This window comes from Coregonus clupeaformis, chromosome 18, assembly GCF_020615455.1.
Source record: "Coregonus clupeaformis isolate EN_2021a chromosome 18, ASM2061545v1, whole genome shotgun sequence".
Taxonomy (NCBI): Eukaryota; Metazoa; Chordata; class Actinopteri; order Salmoniformes; family Salmonidae; genus Coregonus; species Coregonus clupeaformis.
Window position 1 is genome coordinate 23,967,204 of NC_059209.1, and position 22,361 is coordinate 23,989,564.

General features: G+C 43.1%; 1 protein-coding gene across 1 annotated transcript in view; it reads right to left on the reverse strand.

Moving 5' to 3' along the window:
• The window catches only part of LOC121550757 (immunoglobulin lambda-1 light chain-like), a 53,651-nt gene that overhangs the window by 26,899 nt on the left and 4,391 nt on the right, over window positions 1-22,361 (reverse strand). Inside the window, exon 3 of the mRNA XM_045227058.1 lies at window positions 19,857-20,174. Within this exon, the coding sequence (XP_045082993.1) occupies window positions 19,857-20,174 (318 nt within the window). The remainder of the gene's footprint in view (window positions 1-19,856; window positions 20,175-22,361) is intronic.

Below are 22,361 nucleotides of genomic sequence, written 5' to 3' on the forward strand. Positions count from 1 at the left end.
ATATTGGTTCCTAACTACCCTGAAAAGTTGCATATCGTTGGGGCTATTTGATGCTAATGCAGTAGGCCACAGGATGTTTTTGTGCTGGTCAAGGGCAGTCAAGTCTGAGGAGAACCAGGGGCTATATCTGTTCTTAGTTCTGTATTTTTTGAATGGGGCATGTTTATTTAAGATTGAGAGGAAATTACTTTTAAAGATGGCAAGAATTTTACTTTTTGTATGGCATTGAAGCTCGTGTTGTATGGCATTACATCGCAGTGCTAGAGGCGTCACTAGAGTCCTAGGTTCAATCCCGGGCTGTGTCGCAGCCAGCCGCGACCAGGAGACACATGAGGCGGTGCACAATTGGCCCAGCATCGTCCGGGTTAGGGGAGGGTTTGGCCGGCCGGGATGTCCTTGTCCCATCGCAATCTAGCGACTCCTTTTTTTATTTTATTCATTTTTTTATTTCACCTTTATTTAACCAGGTAAGCCAGTTGAGAACAAGTTCTCATTTACAACTGCGACCTGGCCAAGATAAAGCAAAGCAGTGCGATAAAAACAACAACACAGAGTTACATATGGGGTAAAAAAAACATAAGGTCATAAAATACAACAGAAAATATATATACAGTGTGTGCAAATGTGGCAGGCCGGGCGCCTGCACGCTGACTTCGGTCGCCAGTTGTACAGTGTTTCCTCCGACACATTGGTGCGGCTGGCTTCCGGGTTAAGTGAGCAGTGCGGCTTGGCAGGTCGTGTTTCAGAGGACGCATGGCTCTCTACCTTCGCCTCTCCCGAATCCGTACCGGAGTTGCAGTGATTGGACAAGACAGTAACTACCAATTTGATAACACATAAAAAAAGGCTAAAAAAAATAAAAGAAGTGTGGTACATGGCAGACCAATCCGAACTCATTTCTAGGCATTTCCAGCCCATCCATTATCTCAGCAAATCATGGTTAGCGGGAAGGTTCCTCTATATTTCCATGGCCAAACCAACTAGGCTCATAATTTAACAATTGTATTCGTATTTACAGATGGGATAGTTTTTTATTAAGGCACATGAAATTTCACTTGTTCCAAAAGGCATTTCTTTAAAAAAGCAAAAAAAGTACAGACATTTTATGAGACTCCTGTTTCCCCGAATCGAGGATGGTATCGCTAAGGTTGGTCGAAAATTCTCTGTGCTAAACCTATTCTGTAACTCCCCATAATGGATACCAAATATCTTTGGTTAAATCACATATCTGGTGTAACAATATGTAGTGAAGAGAACTGGTGATCAGCAGATGATGTGAGAGGTGGTCATGATGAAAGTACCATTCCAAAGAAACATACAGTAAATTCAGGGAATAGCAGGACTGTCCTTAAAATCAAACTGCCATTCAGATTCTCATGAGTCATCTGCTTGAAATCCAGCATAACGTCTAATCCCTCGATAGGGATACAGTTCACAGGATACAGTTATGCTACAATGACACACACAGGAAAAGGAATCATGTTTCTGTATCTAGAATCGACTGCAGGAAGAAGCCCAGGCACCACATGGTATTGTCTGTAATACAAAAAATAATAATATATACTATATTGTACAGTTTGAACAACAGTTGAACCGTGCCAGCATAACAAAAGCATCAGGGTAGACTGGTTGAACATTCATACATATGCACAGGCACAGAGATTGCATTTACAACAATGTCTAGCCTAATAGAAAGAAATATGGCATAGGTAGGCAGACAGTATGTCACGATCGTCTGAAGGAGGAGACCAATGCGCAGCGTTGCGAGTGAACATGATGACTTTAATAATCAAAGCACGTAACTACAAAACAAAATGACGAAACGTGAAGTCCAACAGTACATAGACTAAACAGGAACACGGAAACAATAACCCACAAAACAAAGGAGAAAACACACAGAATATATATGGCTCCCAATCAGAGATAACGAGCCGACAGCTGACACTCGTTACCTCCGATTGGGAGTCATAGACCAATCACCATAGACACAAACAAAATGAAACTCACCCATCCCCAACACCACCAAATGAAATACACCCAAACAAATGAAAGTGAACAACCCTGGCTCAAATATCAAAGTCCATGGAGCCAGAGTGTCACAGTACCCCCTAAAGGTGCGAACTCCGGGCGCACCAACATCAGGACTAGGGAGGGTCTGGGTGGGCGTCTGTCCACGGTGGCGGCTCTGGCCCCGGTCGTGATCCCCACCCCACCACAGCCACAACCTGCTTCGGTAGCCTCCCTCCCAATGACCACCCTCCAACTAACCCCACCTGGACTAAGGGGCAACACCGGACTAAGGGGCAGCATCGGCCTAAGGGGCAGCACCGGGATAAGGGGCAGCACCGGGATAAGGGGCAGCACCGGGCTAAGGGACAGCACCGGGCTAAGGGGCAGCACCGGGCTAAGGGGCAGCACCGGACTAAGGGGCAGCACCGGCCTCAGGGACAGCACCGGACTAAGGGGCAGCACCGGGCTAGGGGGCAGCACCGGGCTAAGGAGCAGCACCGGGCTAAGGGGCAGTACCGGACTAAGGGGCAGTACCGGACTAAGGGGCAGTACCAGGCTGAATGGCGGATACTGGCTGGACGGCTCTGGTGACTCCCGGCTGGTCGGCTCTGGCGGATCCCGGCTGGACGGTTCTGGCGGATCCCGGCTGGACGGCTCTGGCGGATCCCGGCTGGACGGCTCTGGCGGATCCCGGCTGGACGGCTCTGGCGGATCCCGGCTGGACGGCTCTGGCGGATCCCGGCTGGACGGCTCTGGCGGGTCCCGGCTGGACGGCACTGGCGGGTCCCGGCTGGGCGGCTCTGGCGGGTCCCGGCTGGACGGCTCTGGCGGATCCCGGCTGGACGGCTCTGGCGGATCCCCGGCTGGGCGGCTCTGGCGGATCCCGGCTGGACGGCTCTGGCGGATCCCGGCTGGACGGCTCTGGCGGATCCCGGCTGGCTGGCTCTGGCGGATCCCGGCTGGACGGCTCTGGCGGATCCCGGCTGGACGGCTCTGGCGGATCCCGGCTGGGCGGCTCTGGCGGGTCCCGGCTGGACGGCTCTGGCGGGTCCCGGCTGGACGGCTCTGGCGGATCCCGGCTGGACGGCTCTGGCGGATCCCGGCTGGACGGCTCTGGCGGATCCCGGCTGGACGGCTCTGGCGGATCCCGGCTGGACGGCTCTGGCGGATCCCGGCTGGACGGCTCTGGCGGATCCCGGCTGGACGGCTCTGGCGGATCCCGGCTGGGACGGCTCTGGCGGATCCCGGCTGGACGGCTCTGGCGGATCCCGGCTGGACGGCTCTGGCGGATCCTGGCTGGACGGCTCTGGCGGATCCTGGCTGGGACGGCTCTGGCGGATCCTGGCTGGACGGCTCATGGCTGGCTAACGGATCTGGCTGCTCATGGCTGGCTGGACGGATCTGGCTGCTCATGGCTAGCTGGACGGATCTGGCTGCTCGTGGCTGGCTGACGGATCTGGCTGCTCATGGCTGGCTGACGGGTCTGGCTGCTCATGGCTGGCTGACGGATCTGGCTGCTCATGGCTGGCTGACGGATCTGGCTGCTCGCGGCTAGCTGACGGATCTGGCTGCTCATGGCTGGCTGACGGATCTGGCTGCTCATGGCTGGCTGACGGGTCTGGCTGCTCATGGCTGGCTGACGGATCTGGCTGCTCATGGCTGGCTGACGGATCTGGCTGCTCATGGCTGGCTGACGGATCTGGCTGCTCATGGCTGACTGACGGATCTGGCTGCTCATGGCTGGCTGACGGATCTGGCTGCTCATGGCTGGTTGACGGATCTGGCTGCTCATGGCTGGCTGATGGTGCTGGCTGGGCGGCTAGCGGTGGAGGCGGACCCCAGCCTCGGATTGCAGTCATCACCTCCAGCAGGGCGGCTCCCATCCGCATGAGCCGCTCCTGCCCGTCACGAACCCGAGCCTCCAGTCCAGCATAGGCTGCGTCGGCTCCTGCTGATTCCATAGCAGGTGTATGATTCTGTCTGGCGGAAGGCTCTAGCGGCTCCGGTCTGGCGGACGGCTCTGAAGGAACAGGCCGGGCTGGGCTGGTGACGCACCCCGTAGGATACGTGCTTGGAGCAGGAACAGGCCGGTCCGTACCGGGAACACACACCACTGGCCTTAACTGGGGATCAGGAACGGGCCGGACCGGACTGGTAACACACTTCAGTCTCTCATGCCGTGCCACAACAACTTCCCTCCCTCTACTCGCCAATGGCTCCCGTAATCCGATAGCCTTCTCTCCAGCTCTCCCTGTGGCAGCCTCCTGCTGCCCAGGCGCCTGCCATGTGCCCCCCAAAAAATTTTTTGGGGAGTAACCACGGGCTTCCAGCCTCGACTCCGCCTTCCTCTTCATACCACCTCCTCTCGGCTGCAGCTGCCTCCAGCTCTTCACGAGGGCGGTGATATTCCTCCTCATACCACCTCCTCTCGGCTGCAGCTGCCTCCCAGCTCTTCACGAGGGCGGTGATATTCCTCCGGTTGTGCCCAAGGACCCTTTCCAGCCCGTATCTCCTCCCATGTCCATGAATCTTTTGGAGGCGTCCATACATCCTGTGTAGGTAGGTCCTGTTGCCGCTTGTTACGCCGCTTGGTCCTCTTGTGGTGGGTTATTCTGTCACGATCGTCTGAAGGAGGAGACCAATGCGCAGCGTTGCGAGTGAACATGATGACTTTAATAATCAAAGCACGTAACTACAAAACAAAATGACGAAACGTGAAGTCCAACAGTACATAGACTAAACAGGAACACGGAAACAATAACCCACAAAACAAAGGAGAAAACACACAGAATATATATGGCTCCCAATCAGAGATAACGAGCCGACAGCTGACACTCGTTACCTCCGATTGGGAGTCATAGACCAATCACCATAGACACAAACAAAATGAAACTCACCCATCCCCAACACCACCAAATGAAATACACCCAAACAAATGAAAGTGAACAACCCTGGCTCAAATATCAAAGTCCATGGAGCCAGAGTGTCACACAGTATCTACCTATAGCCATGTACATCAGTCATGCTTAGGCAAATATTTTTTTATAGTAAAGCCAGCTTCAGTTTTAGAGATTTATAACAGTAAATTGTTGTATTATTGTTTCTTCTCTCTCTTTGTTTGTAAACTTAGCTAGCTAGCTTGCTGGATATGCAATGCTTGTTATTTACATCTGTTTGGAATCCTATATTGCATCATGCCTATCATTTTGTGAGATTGAAATGCATCCACGGTCATAATCATAACCAATACCAACCCTTGCCAATTATGTTATATAGCTGGCTAGTGAAATTATTTACATTTGCTGATGTTACATGTTAGCTAGCAAGTCACAAATGCAAGGCGTGGCACATAACAACTTAGCAGGCACCAGGTAGCCAACTCCAGTCATGTGTTAACGTTTGCTGGTAAACCTAGCTTTAGGTGGCTAGTTGTAATGTTGTAGCTTGCTGTTTAGTAACTAGCCATATCTACGACTAAAAAGAGAAGCGGTTTTACAATTGAGATAGCAAAAGATTTAGGTTTTTAGGTGTTATTTATTTGCACCAAAGAAAATAAGTGAAATATAAAACAATACAGATAAAAAAAAACTGGTAAAAGGGTTGTGCAGGTGAGGTTGGAAGCGCAAAAGGGCTTATATGAAAACCACACCGAAAATAACAAAAAATAGTTTGTTCAATCAGTTAAACAAAGCATATGAATTAGAATTATACATGATATACTCAGTAAACAAGAAAACAAGAAAAAACATGTTTGATTATGAGTGTGTTTACGCATGTGTGAGAGTTAGGCTACATGGAGGGGATTTTTGGGTTGTTTGGTACATCAGTCTTCCCTTAAAGTTGTTGAGGGATGATGAGGTTTTGGAAATGTGAAGATAAGAATTCCAGAGTATGGTACCTCTGTATCTGATAGAGATTTTACTATGTGAGGTGCGGCAGTGGGGAGAGTGAAGGTTATCGCAGTGTCTTGTGTTATATAGATGGATTTCAGAATTAACCTGGAAGAATCCATTGAAGGGTAAACTGTCTGGGAGGTATGAGTATTTGTGGATGAAAGTGCATAATTGGTGTACATTAATGTCGTAAATAGACAAGATATTGAGTTTCTTAAGCAAAGGTGCAGATGGAGCCAGGTAATTAGAGGAGGTGTCTAGTATTGGAAATTAATTTTGTATGTTGAGTGTTATGATGAGTTTCTCTGGTATCGAGTACTTCAGTATGTAAGAGAATAGTTAAACACTTAGATGGAGAGTTGATTCATAGTATTTAACATTACAGTACTAGATTCACATGACAAGCGGTACGGGCGTAGCCTATTGTCTTCCGAATCATTTACATAGAAAACCTCTCAGTTTATATAATGCTTTCCGAGCTAATTCCATCCAACAGTTGCCAACCATTATTGAGTGTCACTCATCACCTACAATAGGATCCCCCTACATGGTATTGTGTTGCACCCTAGACAGGATATTCCATCACATAGTCCTTCTAAGATTAGCACGTGGCCCCCAAGCTATCTTGGCACGCAGACCTTCTGGCACCCACCAGTGACAGAAATAATTACATGACGTGTCCTCATCCTCTCAATTCCATAACGCTCATGAGTTTAAAGACATTAACAAATACTGTATTCAAAGACGTTATATCAATGAGTAATTTGTGTAGCTAGGAGCCATATGTACTGGCCCAGACAATATTACAGTAAATGAGATAAGGGTAAATTAAGCTATAGTATAGAGTTAGGAAGCAAGCCTGATTAACCAAACCACTAATCTTTCTGATGATACCAACACATTTCTTCACTTTGCTACAGACAAATTGAATATGATCTTTCCAGGATAACTTTTAATCAATTAGAACTGAGAGGAATCAAGTGGATGTGACTTGTTCCATTTCATTCCCACCAATTTAGATTGTAGCTCATTTTAAAAACAATATTTATTATTCTTACTTGTGAATACAATATAGTTGGATGTTTTTTACATTTAAAAAATAATTTCTTGAACAATTCAGAAAATTTGGCCATACCTGAGTTGGCTTCATTAATTAGTGAATCAAAATTATTGTGGAATAAAATCAAATTGGTATCATCAGCAAAGAGAATGGGAAGTACGGTAGAAGACACAGCAGCAAGGTCATTGATATAGATTAGGAATAACAAAGGTCCAATTATCGAACCCTGTGGCATGCCACAGGATATCTTGGCCCTGGTAGATGCACATCCATTTGCATTAACAAATTGTTCCTGTATCATAAACATAACTCTATAACCAATGATATGTATAATCATGAAAACCATAATAATGCAATTTAGAAAGTAATATTTCATGATCAATCGTGTCAAACACTTTTTGGATAAATCTAAAAAGATGCCAAGAGCGTATTAATTGTTGTTAAGGGCTGTACAGTTGCAAAACAGACATATTTTTGGAGTAGATTGCTGTACACCAGCGGAACCCATCCAACTTGAAGGAGCTGGAGCAGTTTTGACTTGAAGAATGGGCAAAAATCCCAGTGGCTAGATGTGCCAAGCTTATAGAGACCCCAAGAGACTTTCAGCTGTAATTGCTGCAAAAGGTGGCTCTACAAAGTATTGACTTTGGGGGGGTGAATAGTTATGCATGCTCAAGTTCTGTTTTTTTTCTTATTTCTTGTTTGTTTCACAATAAAAAGTATTTTGCATCTTCAAAGTGGTAGGCATGTTGTGTAAATCAAATTATACAACCCCCCCCCCCAAAATCAATTTAAATTACAGGTTGTAATGCAACAAAATAGGAAAAATGCCAAGGGGGGTGAATACTTTTGCAAGGCACTGTAGCTACCGGTAGTTGTTTAGCTAGCTAAGTTAGCAAACAGGACAATTATTTGATTTCCCCCCACTGTGACACAGTAGTATGTTAGCCAGCAATACACAATATGGGTTTCAGTAGATAAACTAGTTAGCTAGCTAGCTTACTAGGTGGCTTGCAGAAAAAACGACCATATTTGTCATCTGCTCTCTTGGTGCTGCCATCGGCTGTAGTTGAGCTTCTAGCATGAGCTAAATCCAACTCTTTGTTTCAAATCCTCTATATTCTGGTTGAAACATGTATGGTTGAATGTCACCACATAGTTAATAGATGCTCCATCGTCAAATTCGTATTGATGAGAGGAATCACTTTCAGTTTTGCCTAAAGGATTGCTGTTAGTGTCTGCCTCCTTTTCAAAAAAGCCCGCCTTGGGGGAGGGATGGGGGCCAGAGCACGAAAAATGTGTCTACTTGTATATTTAACAATGAATCCGCCGATAGGAATATCTCTGAAAGACGTCAAATTGCTCTATCGAACAAGGACAATAATATCTACACACACACAAAAATGTATTGTGTGATGTAGCAAAAGTATTTCAGACCTTCTTGACCGCTCCGCCCATTTCCTTATTTTAGAATGGTGGCACAATCTGACTTCCTTTCCTTCTACTCAATCTGTTTCCTGAAACAATGGAGGCGGGACCAAGCCTTGTCGTTTAGAACCCCCCACTGTTGTGTAAAAACTAACAGAGCCATTTCCTGGCTCTATAAACCCTTTAAGTGGTTTTTGCTCCATAGGGATATACTGAGCCATTTCCTGGCGTTGTCCTTGTGTGAGACAGAATACTGAGCCATTTCCTTTTCTGGGTATGTTCTACTGTTCGAACCCTTTAATTGATTCTTAAACATAACAGGTCCATTTTCTGAAATAACAATTAGTCCTCATAAATCCATGAGCCATTTCCTGGCTCTGTTTCACAATTCCCTGAGCCATTTCCTAGCTTGGTTTCAGGCCTCTTCTTGTCATGTTGTGATTAACTATTTAACCATACATTGTTAGCTTGTCAGGGTGATTTAACCATATTGTCATGATGTGATTAACTATGCTTACTATGCTTAACTGAACAATCCTCATCATATCCCCCCTCTGGGACTTCATAGGTCCAACATCCTTAAAAAAGTATATAATGACTAATATAGTGACTAACATAAGGATAACCATGTGTATGATATAAGGCACAATCCTTGCATTTAAGGTTATATTTTCAAACATTACCTATTCGAAAGTTTCTACTCGAAATAAACCATACACACTTGAAGTCGGAAGTTTACATACACCTTAGCCAAATACATTTAAACTCAGTTTTTCACAATTCCTGACATTTAATCCTAGTAAAAATTCCCTGTCTTAGGTCAGTTAGGATCACCACTTTATTTTAAGAATGTGAAATGTCTGAATAATAGTAGAGAGAATTATTTCTTTCAGCTTTTATTTCTTTCATCACATTCCCAGTGGGTGAGAAGTTTACATAAACTCAATTAGTATTTGTTAGCATTGCCTTTAAATTGTTTAACTTGGGTGAAATGTTTCGGGTAGCCTTCCACAAGCTTCCCACAATAAGTTGGGTGAATTTTGGACAATTCCTCCTGACAGAGCTGGTGTAACTGAGTCAGGTTTTGTAGGCCTCCTTGCTCGCACACACTTTTTCAGTTCTGCCCACACATTTTCTATAGGATTGAGGTCAGGGCTTTGTGATGGCCACTCCAATACCTTGACTTTGTTGTCCTTAAGCCATTTTGCCACAACATTGGAAGTATGCTTGGGGTCATTTCTATTTGGAAGACCCATTTGCGACCAAGCTTTAACTTCCTGACTGATGTCTTGAGATGTTGCTTCAATATATCCACATAATTTTCCTTCCTCATGATGCCATCTATTTTGTGAAGTGCACTAGTCCCTCCTGCAGCAAAGCACCCCCACAGCATGATGCTGCCACCCCTGTGCTTCACAGTTTGGATGGTGTTCTTCTGCTTGCAAGCACCCACTTTTTCCTCCAAACATAATGATGGTCATTATGGCCAAACAGTTATATTTTTGTTTCATCAGACCAGAGGACATTTCTCCAAAAAGTACAATCATTGTCCCCATGTGCAGATGCAAACCATAGTCTGGCTTTTTTATGGCGGTTTTGGAGCAGTGTCTTCTTCCTTGCTGAGCGGCCTTTCAGGTTATGTCGATATAGGACTCGTTTTACTGTGGATATAGATACTTTTGTACCTGTTTCCTCCAGCATCTTCACAACGTCCTTTGCTGTTGTTCTGGGATTGATTTGCACTTTTCGCACCAAAGTACGTTCATCTCTAGGAGACAGAACGCGTCTCCTTCCTGACCGGTATGAAGGCTGCGTGGTCCCATGATGTTTATAGTTGCGTACTATTGTTTGTACAGATGAACGTGGTACCTTCAGGTGTTTGGAAATTGCTTCCAAGGATGAACCAGACTTTTGGAGGTCTACCATTTTTTTTCTGAGGTCTTGGCTGATTTCTTTTGATTTTACTATGATGTCAAGCAAAGAGGCACTGAGTTTGAAGGTAGGTCTTGAAATACATCCACAGGTACACCTCCAATTGACTCAAATGATGTCAATTAGCCTTTCAGAAGCTTCTAAAGCCATGACATCATTTTCTGGAATTTTCCAAGCTGTTTAAAGGCCTAGTCAACTTAGTGTATATAAACTTCTGACCCACTAGAATTGTGATACAGTGAATTAAAAGTCAAATAATCGGTCTGTAAACAATTGTTGGAAAGATTACTTGTGTCATGCACCATGTAGATGTCCAAACCGACTTGCCAAAACTATAGTTTGTTAACAAGACATTTGTGGAGTGGTTGAAAAACAAGTTTTAATGAGTCGAACCTAAGTGTACGCAAACCTCCGACTTCAACTGTATATATATATATATATATATATATTTATATATAAACTCAGCAAAAAAAGAAACGTCCTCTCACTGTCAACTGCGTTTATTTTCAGCAAACTTAACATGTGTAAATAATTGCATTAACATAACAAGATTCAACAACTGAGACATAAACTGAACAAGTTCCACAGACATGTGACTAACAGAAATGGAAGAATGTGTGTCAGTATCTGGTGTGGCCAGCTGCTTAATTAAGTACTGAAGTGCATCTCCTCCTCATGGACTGCACCAGATTTGCCAGTTCTTGCTGTGAGATGTTACCTCACTCTTCCACCAAGGCACCTGCAAGTTCCCTGACACTTCTGGGGGGAATGGCCCTAGCCCTCACCCTCCGATCCAACGGGTCCCAGACGTGCTCAATGGGTTGAGATCCGGGCTCTTCGCTGGCCTTGGCAGAACACTGATATTCCTGTCTTGCAGGAAATCACGCACAGAACGAGCAGTATGGCTGGTGGCATTGTCATGCTGGAGGGTCATGACAGGATGAGCCTGCAGGAAGGGTACCACATGAGGGAGGAGGATGTCTTCCCTGTAACACACAGCATTGAGATTGCCTGTATTGACAACAAGCACAGTCCGATGATGCTGTGACACACCGCCCCAGTCCATGACTGACCCTCCACCCCGATCCCGCTCCAGAGTACAGGCCTCGTTGTAACGCTCATTCCTTCGACAATAAACGCGAATCCAACCATCACCCCTGGTGAGACAAAACCGCGACTCTTTGCCAGTCCTGTCTGGTCATGCGAAGGTGGGTTTGTGCTCATAGGCGACGTTGTTGCCGGTGATGGTTGGTGAGGACCTGCTTTACAACAGACCTACAAGCCCTCAGTCCAGCCTCTCTCCGCCTATTGCGGATAGTCTGAGCACTGATGGAGTGATTGTGCATTCCTGGTGTAACTCGGGCAGTTGTTGCCATCCTGTACCTGTCCCGCAGGTGTGATGTTCGGATGTACCGATCCTATGCAGGTGTTGTTACACGTGGTCTGCCACTGCAAGGACGATCAGCTGTCCGTCCTGTCTCACAGTACGGACATTGCAATTTATTGCCCTGGCCATATCTGCAGTCCTCATGCCTCCTTGTAGCATGCCTAAGGCACGTTCACGCAGATGAGCAGGGACCCTGGGCATCTTTCTTTTGGTGTTTTTCAGAGTCAGTAGAAAGGCCTCTTTACTGTCTTAAGTTTTCATATCTGTGACCATGGTGGTTCATTGAACAAGCATGGGAAACAGTGTTTAAACCCTTTACAATGAAGATCTGTGAAGTTATTTGAATTTTTACGAATTATCTTAGAAAGACAGGGTGCTGAAAAAGAGACGTTTATTTTTTTGCTGAGTTTTATATATATATATATATATATATATATACACACGGTACCAGTCAAAAGTTTGGACACACTTACTCATTCCAGGGTTTACATTGTAGAATAATAGTTAAGACATCACAGCTATGAAATATCACATATGGAATCATGTAGTAACCAAAAAGGTGTTAAACAAATCATAATATAATTTATAATTGAGATTCTACAAATAACCACCCTTTGTCTTGATGACAGCTTTGCACACTCTTGGCATTATCTCAACCAGCTTCACCTGGAATTATTTTCCAACAGTCTTGAAGGAGTTCCCACATATGCTGAGCACTTGTTGGCTGCTTTTTCTTCACTCTGGGGTCCGACTCACCCCAAACCATCTCAATTGGGTTGAGGTTGGGTGATTGTGGAGGCCAGGTCATCTAATGCAGCACTCCATCACTCTCCTTCTTGGTAAAAATGCCCTTACACAGCCTGGAGGTGTGTTGGGTCATTGTCCTGTTGAAAAACAAATGATAGTCCCACTAAGCCCAAACCAGATGGGATGGCGTATCGCTGCAGAATGCTGTTGTAGCCATGCTGGTTAACTGTGCCTTGAATTCTAAATAAATCACAGACAGTGTCACCAGCAAAGCACCCCCAAACCATAGCACCTCCTCCTCCATACGTTACAGTGGGAAATACACATGTGGAGATCATCCGTTCACCCACACCGTGTCTCACAAAGACACGGCAGTTGGATCCAAAAATCTCAAATTTGGACTCCAGACAAAAGGACACATTTCCACCGGTCTAATGTCCATTGCTCGTGTTTCTTGGCCCAAGCAAGTCTCTTCTTCTTATTGGTGTCCTTTAGTAGTGGTTTCTTTGCAGCAATTTGACCATGAAGGCCTGATTCACACAGTCTCCTCTGAACAGTTGATTTTGAAATGTGTCTGTTACTTGAACTCTGTGAAGCATTTATTGGGCTGCAATTTTTGAGGCTTGTAACTCTAAACAACTTATTCTCTGCAGCAGAGGTAACTCTGGATCTTCCATTCCTGTGGCGGTCCTCATGAGAGCCAGTTTCATCATAGCGCTTGATGGTTTTTGCGACTGCACTTGAATAAACTTTCAAAGTTCTTGAAATTGTCTGTATTGACTGACCTTCATGTCTTAAAGTAATGATGGACTATCGTTTCTCTTTGCTTATTTGAGCTGTTCTTGCCATAATATGGACTTAGTCTTTTACCAAATAGGGCTATCTTCTGTATACCTCCCCTACCTTGTCACAACACAACTGATTGGCTCAAACGCATTAAGAAGGAAAGTAATTCCACAAATTACCTTTTAAGAAGGCACACCTGCTAATTGAAATGCATTCCAGGTGACTACCTCATGAAGCTGGTTGAGAGAATGCCAAGAGTGTGCAAAGATGTCATCAAGGCTATTTGAAGAATCTCAAATATAAAATACATTTTGAATTGTTTAACACTTTTTTCGTTACTACATGATTCCATATGTGTTATTTCATGGTTTTGATGTCTTCACTATTATTCTATAATGTAAAAAATAGTAAAAATAAAGAAATACCCTTGAATGAGTAGGTGTGTCCAAACGTTTGACTGGTAGTGTTTTTCTGTATTTTTTAGGGGGTAGATCGTCTTTAATATTGCAGATAGATTGTGACTTCCATCATTGTAATTGCCACCATCATTTCCAATCCCCCATATATGTTTTGGTAAATATATATTTTCTCCTAACCCTACCTTCCATCCCCTAATTTGAGTAAACTAATGGACAACAACACTTAGGCTTCTACTTCCAGCTTATAGATACTATATACATTTTACGGATACAGTATGTTTTACAATAGTTATCTATTGTTTGTTTTTAGTCCCATCCTTCAGCTCCACTCAACCCCTCCCATCTATCTCTGAACACCATCCAGTTTTGATTTCTATTTGTCTTATATTTTTCAACTGTACTGTGATGTTTCACAAAAGTTCTGAACCTTTCTATTCTCATAGATTGTAAATGTAAAAAAGTGTTTTTGTTGCTAAGAGTATTATATTTTTGTTGCTAAGAGTATTATTATATTATTGATCAATTGACTATTACTTTTGAAATCACCCAGCAGTGCTATTTGCAGAGGGGGACATAACTTGGCAGGGGGTCTGGGGATCCTCACATTTTTGGTGGCATCTAAAGCACATTTCCTGCATTTCTATACAATCTAATATGACACATGGCCCTTCTAGACATCCATTTAGAACAACAAAAAGTAAGCAAAAATAACCACAGCTAGGTAAGAGATTATTAAATATGTTTTAAGTGATAAGACTGAACTAAATCCATGATAATTCAATAATCAATATTGTGTTGCACCTTTAACCAATAGCCTAACAAATGAACAACTCTTACAAATAAAGTGCAGGGACTTAACTTTTGATTGTCTTTAAGATATCCTTTCTTTTATGTCTAAGGGAAAGGTTTGGGGGAAATATTTGAAAGAAAACACACATACAGTGGGGAAAAAAAGTATTTAGTCAGCCACCAATTGTGCAAGTTCTCCCACTTAAAAAGATGAGAGAGGCCTGTAATTTTCATCATAGGTACACGTCAACTATGACAGACAAATTGAGGAAAAAAAATCCAGAAAATCACATTGTAGGATTTTTAATGAATTTGTTTGCAAATTATGGTGGAAAATAAGTATTTGGTCACCTACAAACAAGCAAGATTTCTGGCTCTCACAGACCTGTAACTTCTTCTTTAAGAGGCTCCTCTGTCCTCCACTCGTTACCTGTATTAATGGCACCTGTTTGAAATTGTTATCAGTATAAAAGACACCTGTCCACAACCTCAAACAGTCACACTCCAAACTCCACTATGGCCAAGACCAAAGAGCTGTCAAACGACACCAGAAACAAAATTGTAGACCTGCACCAGGCTGGGAAGACTGAATCTGCAATAGGTAAGCAGCTTGGTTTGAAGAAATCAACTGTGGGAGCAATTATTAGGAAATGGAAGACATACAAGACCACTGATAATCTCCCTCGATCTGGGGCTCCACGCAAGATCTCACCCCATGGGGTCAAAATGATCACAAGAACGGTGAGCAAAAATCCCAGAACCACATGGGGGGACCTAGTGAATGACCTGCAGAGAGCTGGGACCAAAGTAACAAAGCCTACCATCAGTAACACACTACGCCGCCAGGGACTCAAATCCTGCAGTGCCAGACGTGTCCCCCTGCTTAAGCCAGTACATGTCCAGGCCCGTCTGAAGTTTGCTAGAGTGCATTTGGATGATCCAGAAGAAGATTGGGAGAATGTCATATGGTCAGATGAAACCAAAATATAACTTTTTGGTAAAAACTCAACTCGTCGTGTTTGGAGGACAAAGAATGCTGAGTTGCATCCAAAGAACACCATACCTACTGTGAAGCATGGGGGTGGAAACATCATGCTTTGGGGCTGTTTTTCTGCAAAGGGACCAGGACGACTGATCCGTGTAAAGGAAAGAATGAATGGGGCCATGTATCGTGAGATTTTGAGTGAAAACCTCCTTCCATCAGCAAGGGCATTGAAGATGAAACGTGGCTGGGTCTTTCAGCATGACAATGATCCCAAACACACCGCCCGGGCAACGAAGGAGTGGCGTTGTAAGAAGCATTTCAAGGTCCTGGAGTGGCCTAGCCAGTCTCCAGATCTCAACCCCATAGAAAATCTTTGGAGGGAGTTGAAAGTCCGTGTTGCCCAGCGACAGCCCCAAAACATCACTGCTCTAGAGGAGATCTGCATGGAGGAATGGGCCAAAATACCAGCAACAGTGTGTGAAAACCTTGTGAAGACTTACAGAAAACGTTTGACCTGTGTCATTGCCAACAAAGGGTAAATAACAAAGTATTGAGAAACTTTTGTTATTGACCAAATACTTATTTTCCACCATAATTGGAAAATAAATTCATAAAAAATCCTACAATGTGATTTTCTGGAGATTTTTTTTTCTAATTTTGTCTGTCATAGTTGACGTGTACCTATGATGAGCATTACAGGCCTCTCTCATATTTTTAAGTGGGAGAACTTGCACAATTGGTGGCTGACTAAATACTTTTTTCCCCCACTGTACAGCTACACATTAACACACAGAAAAGTACACCCTCCATTTATTTCCTATCATAGGCCAAATAGTACTGTAGAGCAGTTTTGTACTTACACACAATATAGCTGGGTCACCCCGTCCTGTCCCTAGGGGTCCACGGCCCTGTAGCGCCTCAACCCAACACACCCCACTCAGCTTTAGGATCTTAGTGAAATATTCATTATTGGTTTCAGGTGTGTTAGGCTAAGGCCAGAGTGACAGCAGTACAGAAGACCCCCAGGGCCAGGACTGAGCAGCCCAGCAGCTAGGGATTGCTTAAATAGGTATCTCCCCTGACGTGGGCATGTTTTCAATACAGACTCCTTTTGTCGTACAGTATTCCAAATAAGGCATCCAGACCTTATGAAAGTTGCACAGTATACCCTTAACCTTAAAACAAATCTAGTGATACTATACATAACTTGACATTTCTTCCATACATTGTGGGAGGATAACCATCCTTCCAATTAATGTCAATGCATTTATTAGCCACTATAAATGTTAGGTTACACAGTTTCTTCTGATAACAGTCTCCAGTATCAACATTTCCAAGCAAACAAAAACCAGGAGAAGTGAGAATCTGTAGACATGCTGAGATAAAAGAACATACTCTTTGCCAGAATTCAGCCAGCTTTCACAAGACCACAACAAATGCAAATACGTCCCCTTTTGTGCTTTACACCTCCAGCAGAATAATACAATCTCTGAGTGCATGATATTCAGTTTCACTGCCATATAGTACGTTCTATGGATGGTATTAAACTGCAGTAATTTATGTCTGAGATTATATGAACATGACTGGGCATTCTAACATATCTGTATCCATTCATCATCATCATCATCATCAGTAGCGTCTCCCAGGTCTTCTTCCTTTGTTTGATATGTTTCGTGTCATCGGGAAAAGCCTCTATCGACCCTTGATAGTTTGGAAATCAACTTGAGGTTTGTCAGACTGCCTTAAAATAGCATCTGGCTTTTCCAGTGTTTGCTGCACAGAGAGAATAAAATGTTGTATTTGCAAAAATTCACCTCACCTCTGTCACAGACAGGTCTTCCCTGGCTGCCTGACCCTGCTGAGACCCCTGTCACCATCTGACCCTCCTAAAATGAGGCATGACAAATAATTACCTTGGTGAACATTTATACATTACATTATCCAAGAATAGAATAAATGGTTCAATAATTGAAATAACCATTATTCCCAGATTCCAGACTGTAGCTTTAAGCTTAAGCTGCTGTCATGTAGCTACTGTAGGTCTACCCATCAATTCAAGATGGAACTTTGTATCATTCACTGAAAATACTGCAAAATTCACCTAAGCTCGGTAGACTGGTCTTCCCTGGCTGTCTGACCCTGCTGGGAATCTTCCCACTCCTTAAAGGTAGGCTATAAAAATAGCTCAAGAGTAAGTGCAAGTCTCTCCAACTCTGCTCTCTTCAAACTACATCTAGCATAATGGCGGATATAGCCCGGTAATACAATGTAAGTGCCATATGAGAATCTCTGGTAATGTAATTTAACCTATTTCTTAAGTTATTTTTGCACATGTAATATTGCCTATAGGGTGCAAAATTGCTGGGACAATGACTGACAAGTGAGCTGCGTCACATAGGCCTAAAATAGCCATCCTATATTCACGATATACCCAGATAGCACAGAAACCTCTGCCCAACCTCTGCATACGATGTATACAGGACACATCAGGAAGATGCAGTTTAGACATGGTTTGCTCATTGGCAAGACATCTCACCTATGTATTTAGAATTCCTTTCAGAATAGCGTTTAACTTTTAATTTGAAAAAGAAGACACTCTGACCACTCTAAACTCTGATTATGTCACTTACTGTGGTGCAGAAACATTTTAAGGAATTCACAGCTTGATTAAAATCACAACGTTTTTGTACAGGCTGTGTGGATCAGTTCTCACTGTGGGTTCCCGAGGCCCAGCGGGCACAGTAGTATATGGCAGAATGGGACACTATAACTGACTGGATCTTCAGCTCATTGGAGTCAGACTTCCTCCCAACAGAGAAATCTGCTCTCTGAGGATGAGTGGTATTAAGGGTGACAACATTGCTTATTAAATTATAGTATAGAAACCGAGTGAAGGGTTCACCCTCTCTCTTCTGGTACCATTGGACTATGTACCCAAAACATTGACTGGAAAATGTGTAGCTGAAGGAGACACTCTGTCTTTCTCTCCTAGTCTCTGATATCTGGTCCTGTTGCAGCCGTTGTCCTGAAGCAGCCACTGCCATACAGAAGTGGATCACCAGAAAACTCACAGTAGAGTTATTCCATTCAAATATTAGATACCAGTTGGATGCAGGTTGGATGAACCACTTACCCAGAAAAATAGAGAATATTATCATTCCACAGTTCACGTTCAGTGAATATGTGCTTAAGAATTGGGAAAATGAAAAGCTACGTGTTCTATATAACATTGAACAATATCAATGTGAATAAGAAATTATCACTGAAAATCTCATTTATTTCACAGATCTTTGCTGAAGTATGGTTTGTATCATATAGTTGATTATGAAGACGAGAGGTGAAACATCAGCTGGGGTGTGTCATCTAAAAATGTTCCTCTGACTATGTCATTTCCTGTGGTTAAAAAAACGTGTTTTATTTTTGATTAATTCACAGCTTGACTAAAACCACAGAGTTTTTGTACAGGGTGAATGGATCAGTTCTCACTGTGGGTTCCTGAGACCCAGCAAATACAGTAGTACATGGCAGAATGGGACGCTTTAACTGACTGGATTTTTAGATCACAGTTGTTATTCATGCTCATGGCTGAGAAGTCATCTTTTTGAGGATGGTTGTAACTTGCATCGACAGCGCAGTTACCCTTTCGGATGTCGAGAATCAAGGTAAAAGGTTCTCCCTCCTTCTTCTGGTACCAGAAGACATACGTTCCACACTGATCAATGCCTTTGCAGCTGAAGGAGACAGCCTCTCCCTTTGTCCTAGTCCATGATATCTCCTGGTCCAGTTTCTGCCCTGCCACTGACACTGCAATGACAAAATGACAACAACAACACACTCAGACAAAAAATGACAACACACTCAGCAAAAGTTAAAAGCAATTACGTGTCCACAATATTTGCATCAATCATAGACTTAAATTCAGACAGAGATACAATTTTCCGCAACTCATTTCCAGTTGCTCCATGGCCAGGGTGCATTGTAGGAAAATAAATATTGTAAGTGATGGATGGACAAACACTTACTTAAATAAAGTGAGTAAAGAATGACCACAGAGCCTAGAGACATGTCTATGATGATTCTGATGTGTCCACTTACCCAGACCATGTTCAGTGAATACGTGCTTAAGAATTGGGAAAATGAAAAGCTACGTGTTCTATATAACATTGAACAATATCAATGTGAATAAGACATTATCACTGAAAATCTAATTTATTTCACAGATCTTTACTGAAGTATGGTTTGTAACATATAGTTCATTATGAAGAGGAGAGGTGAAACATCAGCTGGGGTGTGTCATCTAAAAAAGTTCCTCTGACTATGTCATTTCCTGTGGTTAAATAAACGTGTTTTATTTTTGATTAATTCACAGCTTGACTAAAACCACAGAGTTTTTGTACAGGGTGCATGGATCAGTTCTCACTGTGGGTTCCTGAGACCCTGCAGGTACAGTAGTACATGGCAGAATGGGACGCTTTAACTGACTGAATTTTTAGATCACAGTTGTTATTCTTGCTCATGGCTGAGAAGTCATCTTTTTGAGGATGGTTGTAACGTGCATCGACAGCGCAGTTACTCTTTTGGATGTCGAGAATCAAGGTAAAAGGTTCTCCCTCCTTCTTCTGGTACCAGAATAAATACGTATTACACTGATCAACGCCTTTGCAGCTGAAGGAGACAGCCTCTCCCTGTGTCCTAGTCCATGAAATCTCCTGGTCCAGTTTCTGCCCTGCCACTGACACTGCAATGACAAAATGACAACAACAACACACTCAGACAAAAAATGACAACATACTCAGCAAAAGTTAAAAGCAATTACGTGTCCACAATATTTGCATCAATCATAGACTTAAATTACAGATACAATTTTCCACAAGTCATTTCCAGTTGCTCCATGGCCAGGGTGCATTGTAGGTAAAATAATATTGTAAGTGATGGATGGACAAACACTTACTTAAATAAAGTGAGCAAAGAATGACCACAGAGCCTAGAGACATTTCTATGATGTTTCTGATGTGTCCTCTATTGAACCTGAAGATATTTGTGTTTAGTTGGAGCAGAGATGATGTGAGGTGAAACAGTATCACTTACGCCTTGTGGTTCCTAACTGCTCCTCCAATGTGATGTAATTTCCTGTCGTCGTTGACAAGGGGTATGTTCCAATTATGTTATCTACTTATTTCTCCTTCCTCCCAAAGAGGGCACTTGTTCACTTCCCTTCACTGATTTGAAATAAATATGGTGGAAAGGCCACTAGCCCATGCCTCAACTTATTCAATGCTTGTGGGAAGTAGTGAACACTTCAGGAGAAAGTAGATATTATTGGGACGCACCCATTCACTGTCTAAATTCAACCATTGTAGTCTTTGAACCAGATACTACTCAACTTAATGATACATTCTATGTGTATCTTTGTTTGAGGTCCTGCTAACTTTTGATGTAGACCTCTATATACCAATCCCATATTGCTCCTTTAATACTGACATTGCTCCCCTCTGTCTTTCTCCACAAGATGGTGATAAAACATAAGCCTATAAATCATGTTTGAAAAAGTTTAATAGAGAAATGGTTCAAATAAGAGACCAATGGCTATATCTTTTCAGTCTTATGAATGGAAACTGTTGGTTTTGGATTGACAATCTGCTATCACTAATCGTCTGTTGTTATCATTAATTTACAGCGTTTTTATATACCATTTAAGGTTTATAGTTCTCCAAAGTTATAAGTAATGATGTGGTGATCTGAGCAAAGAACAACACACCTATGACCAATGTTGCCTCTAATTTTCTCAGGCACTGAGCAAATTTCAGGTCTATTGAGCGCAAAATTGAATGTTGTGAAAATTCTGTGCAACTTCCAGCGTGTGTTTACTGTGAACACTTAGGCTGTACCTGCTTTAAGTTATAGTTTCAGACAGTGGTCAAGTAGGCTACTGTGGCTATTTGATCATAATGTAGGAGAATGCATCCCATAACATTTTAACATGGAAATAGCTGTTCTATCATTCAGCCTATGTGTGGTGTTCAATGTAGGCCTACACTCCATGAGACCTTTGAAAAAAACATGCAGGGCTTGACATTAACCTGTTTATCCACTTGTCCTTCAGACAGGGAGATGACTGAAAATGTTGTGTTGTTTTAATGCAAGAAACCACTTTACAAAAGTATTATTCCCATACATTGTTACAGAGAATCAGACTAATTATACTACCCTCTGCCTATTGGCTACTTAGCTTATTCAAGCCTGTCTCAAAATACAACACTGCCCCTTTAAGACAAATATAAAAAGCTCTTTACCCAACTCGCTTTTCAAAGATGTCTAGAAATGCACGTTTTGTGCTATTGTAGGAAGCAATCAGACCCCCGTTGCTGACCAGAAACTATATATGACTGGGCTAATAACTCACTAACTAGCAACGGATATGAACAAATGTTTACACATGGCTACATGCAGCTCTTGCTTTGATCTTAAAACAAGCACATCTACCTTGCCATAACCATGTCAATTGACAAAACGGACCAAAATCAGCAAATATTTGCTACAGCTGCAATGTCAGAGTATGTGCACGCACCCTAATGAACTGGGTAATTCATTAGCAATGGTTTTGGAGCCGTCTGACAATCTCTACTAACCAACATATTTAAGGTTAATCAGTAGCCTATGTCAGCCTCGCTGCCTAGGCTATTTTTCTTTAAACGACTCCAGGATTTGGAGTTGACTCCGGCTGTTGGTGGTCATGGAGTCGAGGAATTGACTCTTTTGGAGTTGACTCTCCAGTGGAGGCTCCTCAGAGGAAGAAGGGGAGGACCATCCTACTCAGTGAATTTCATAAAAATTAAAATAGTGAAACATTAAAAGGGTTATGATTTTTAGGTAAAACTATACTAAATACAGTATATTGACATGTCACCAAATAACTGATTAAAAC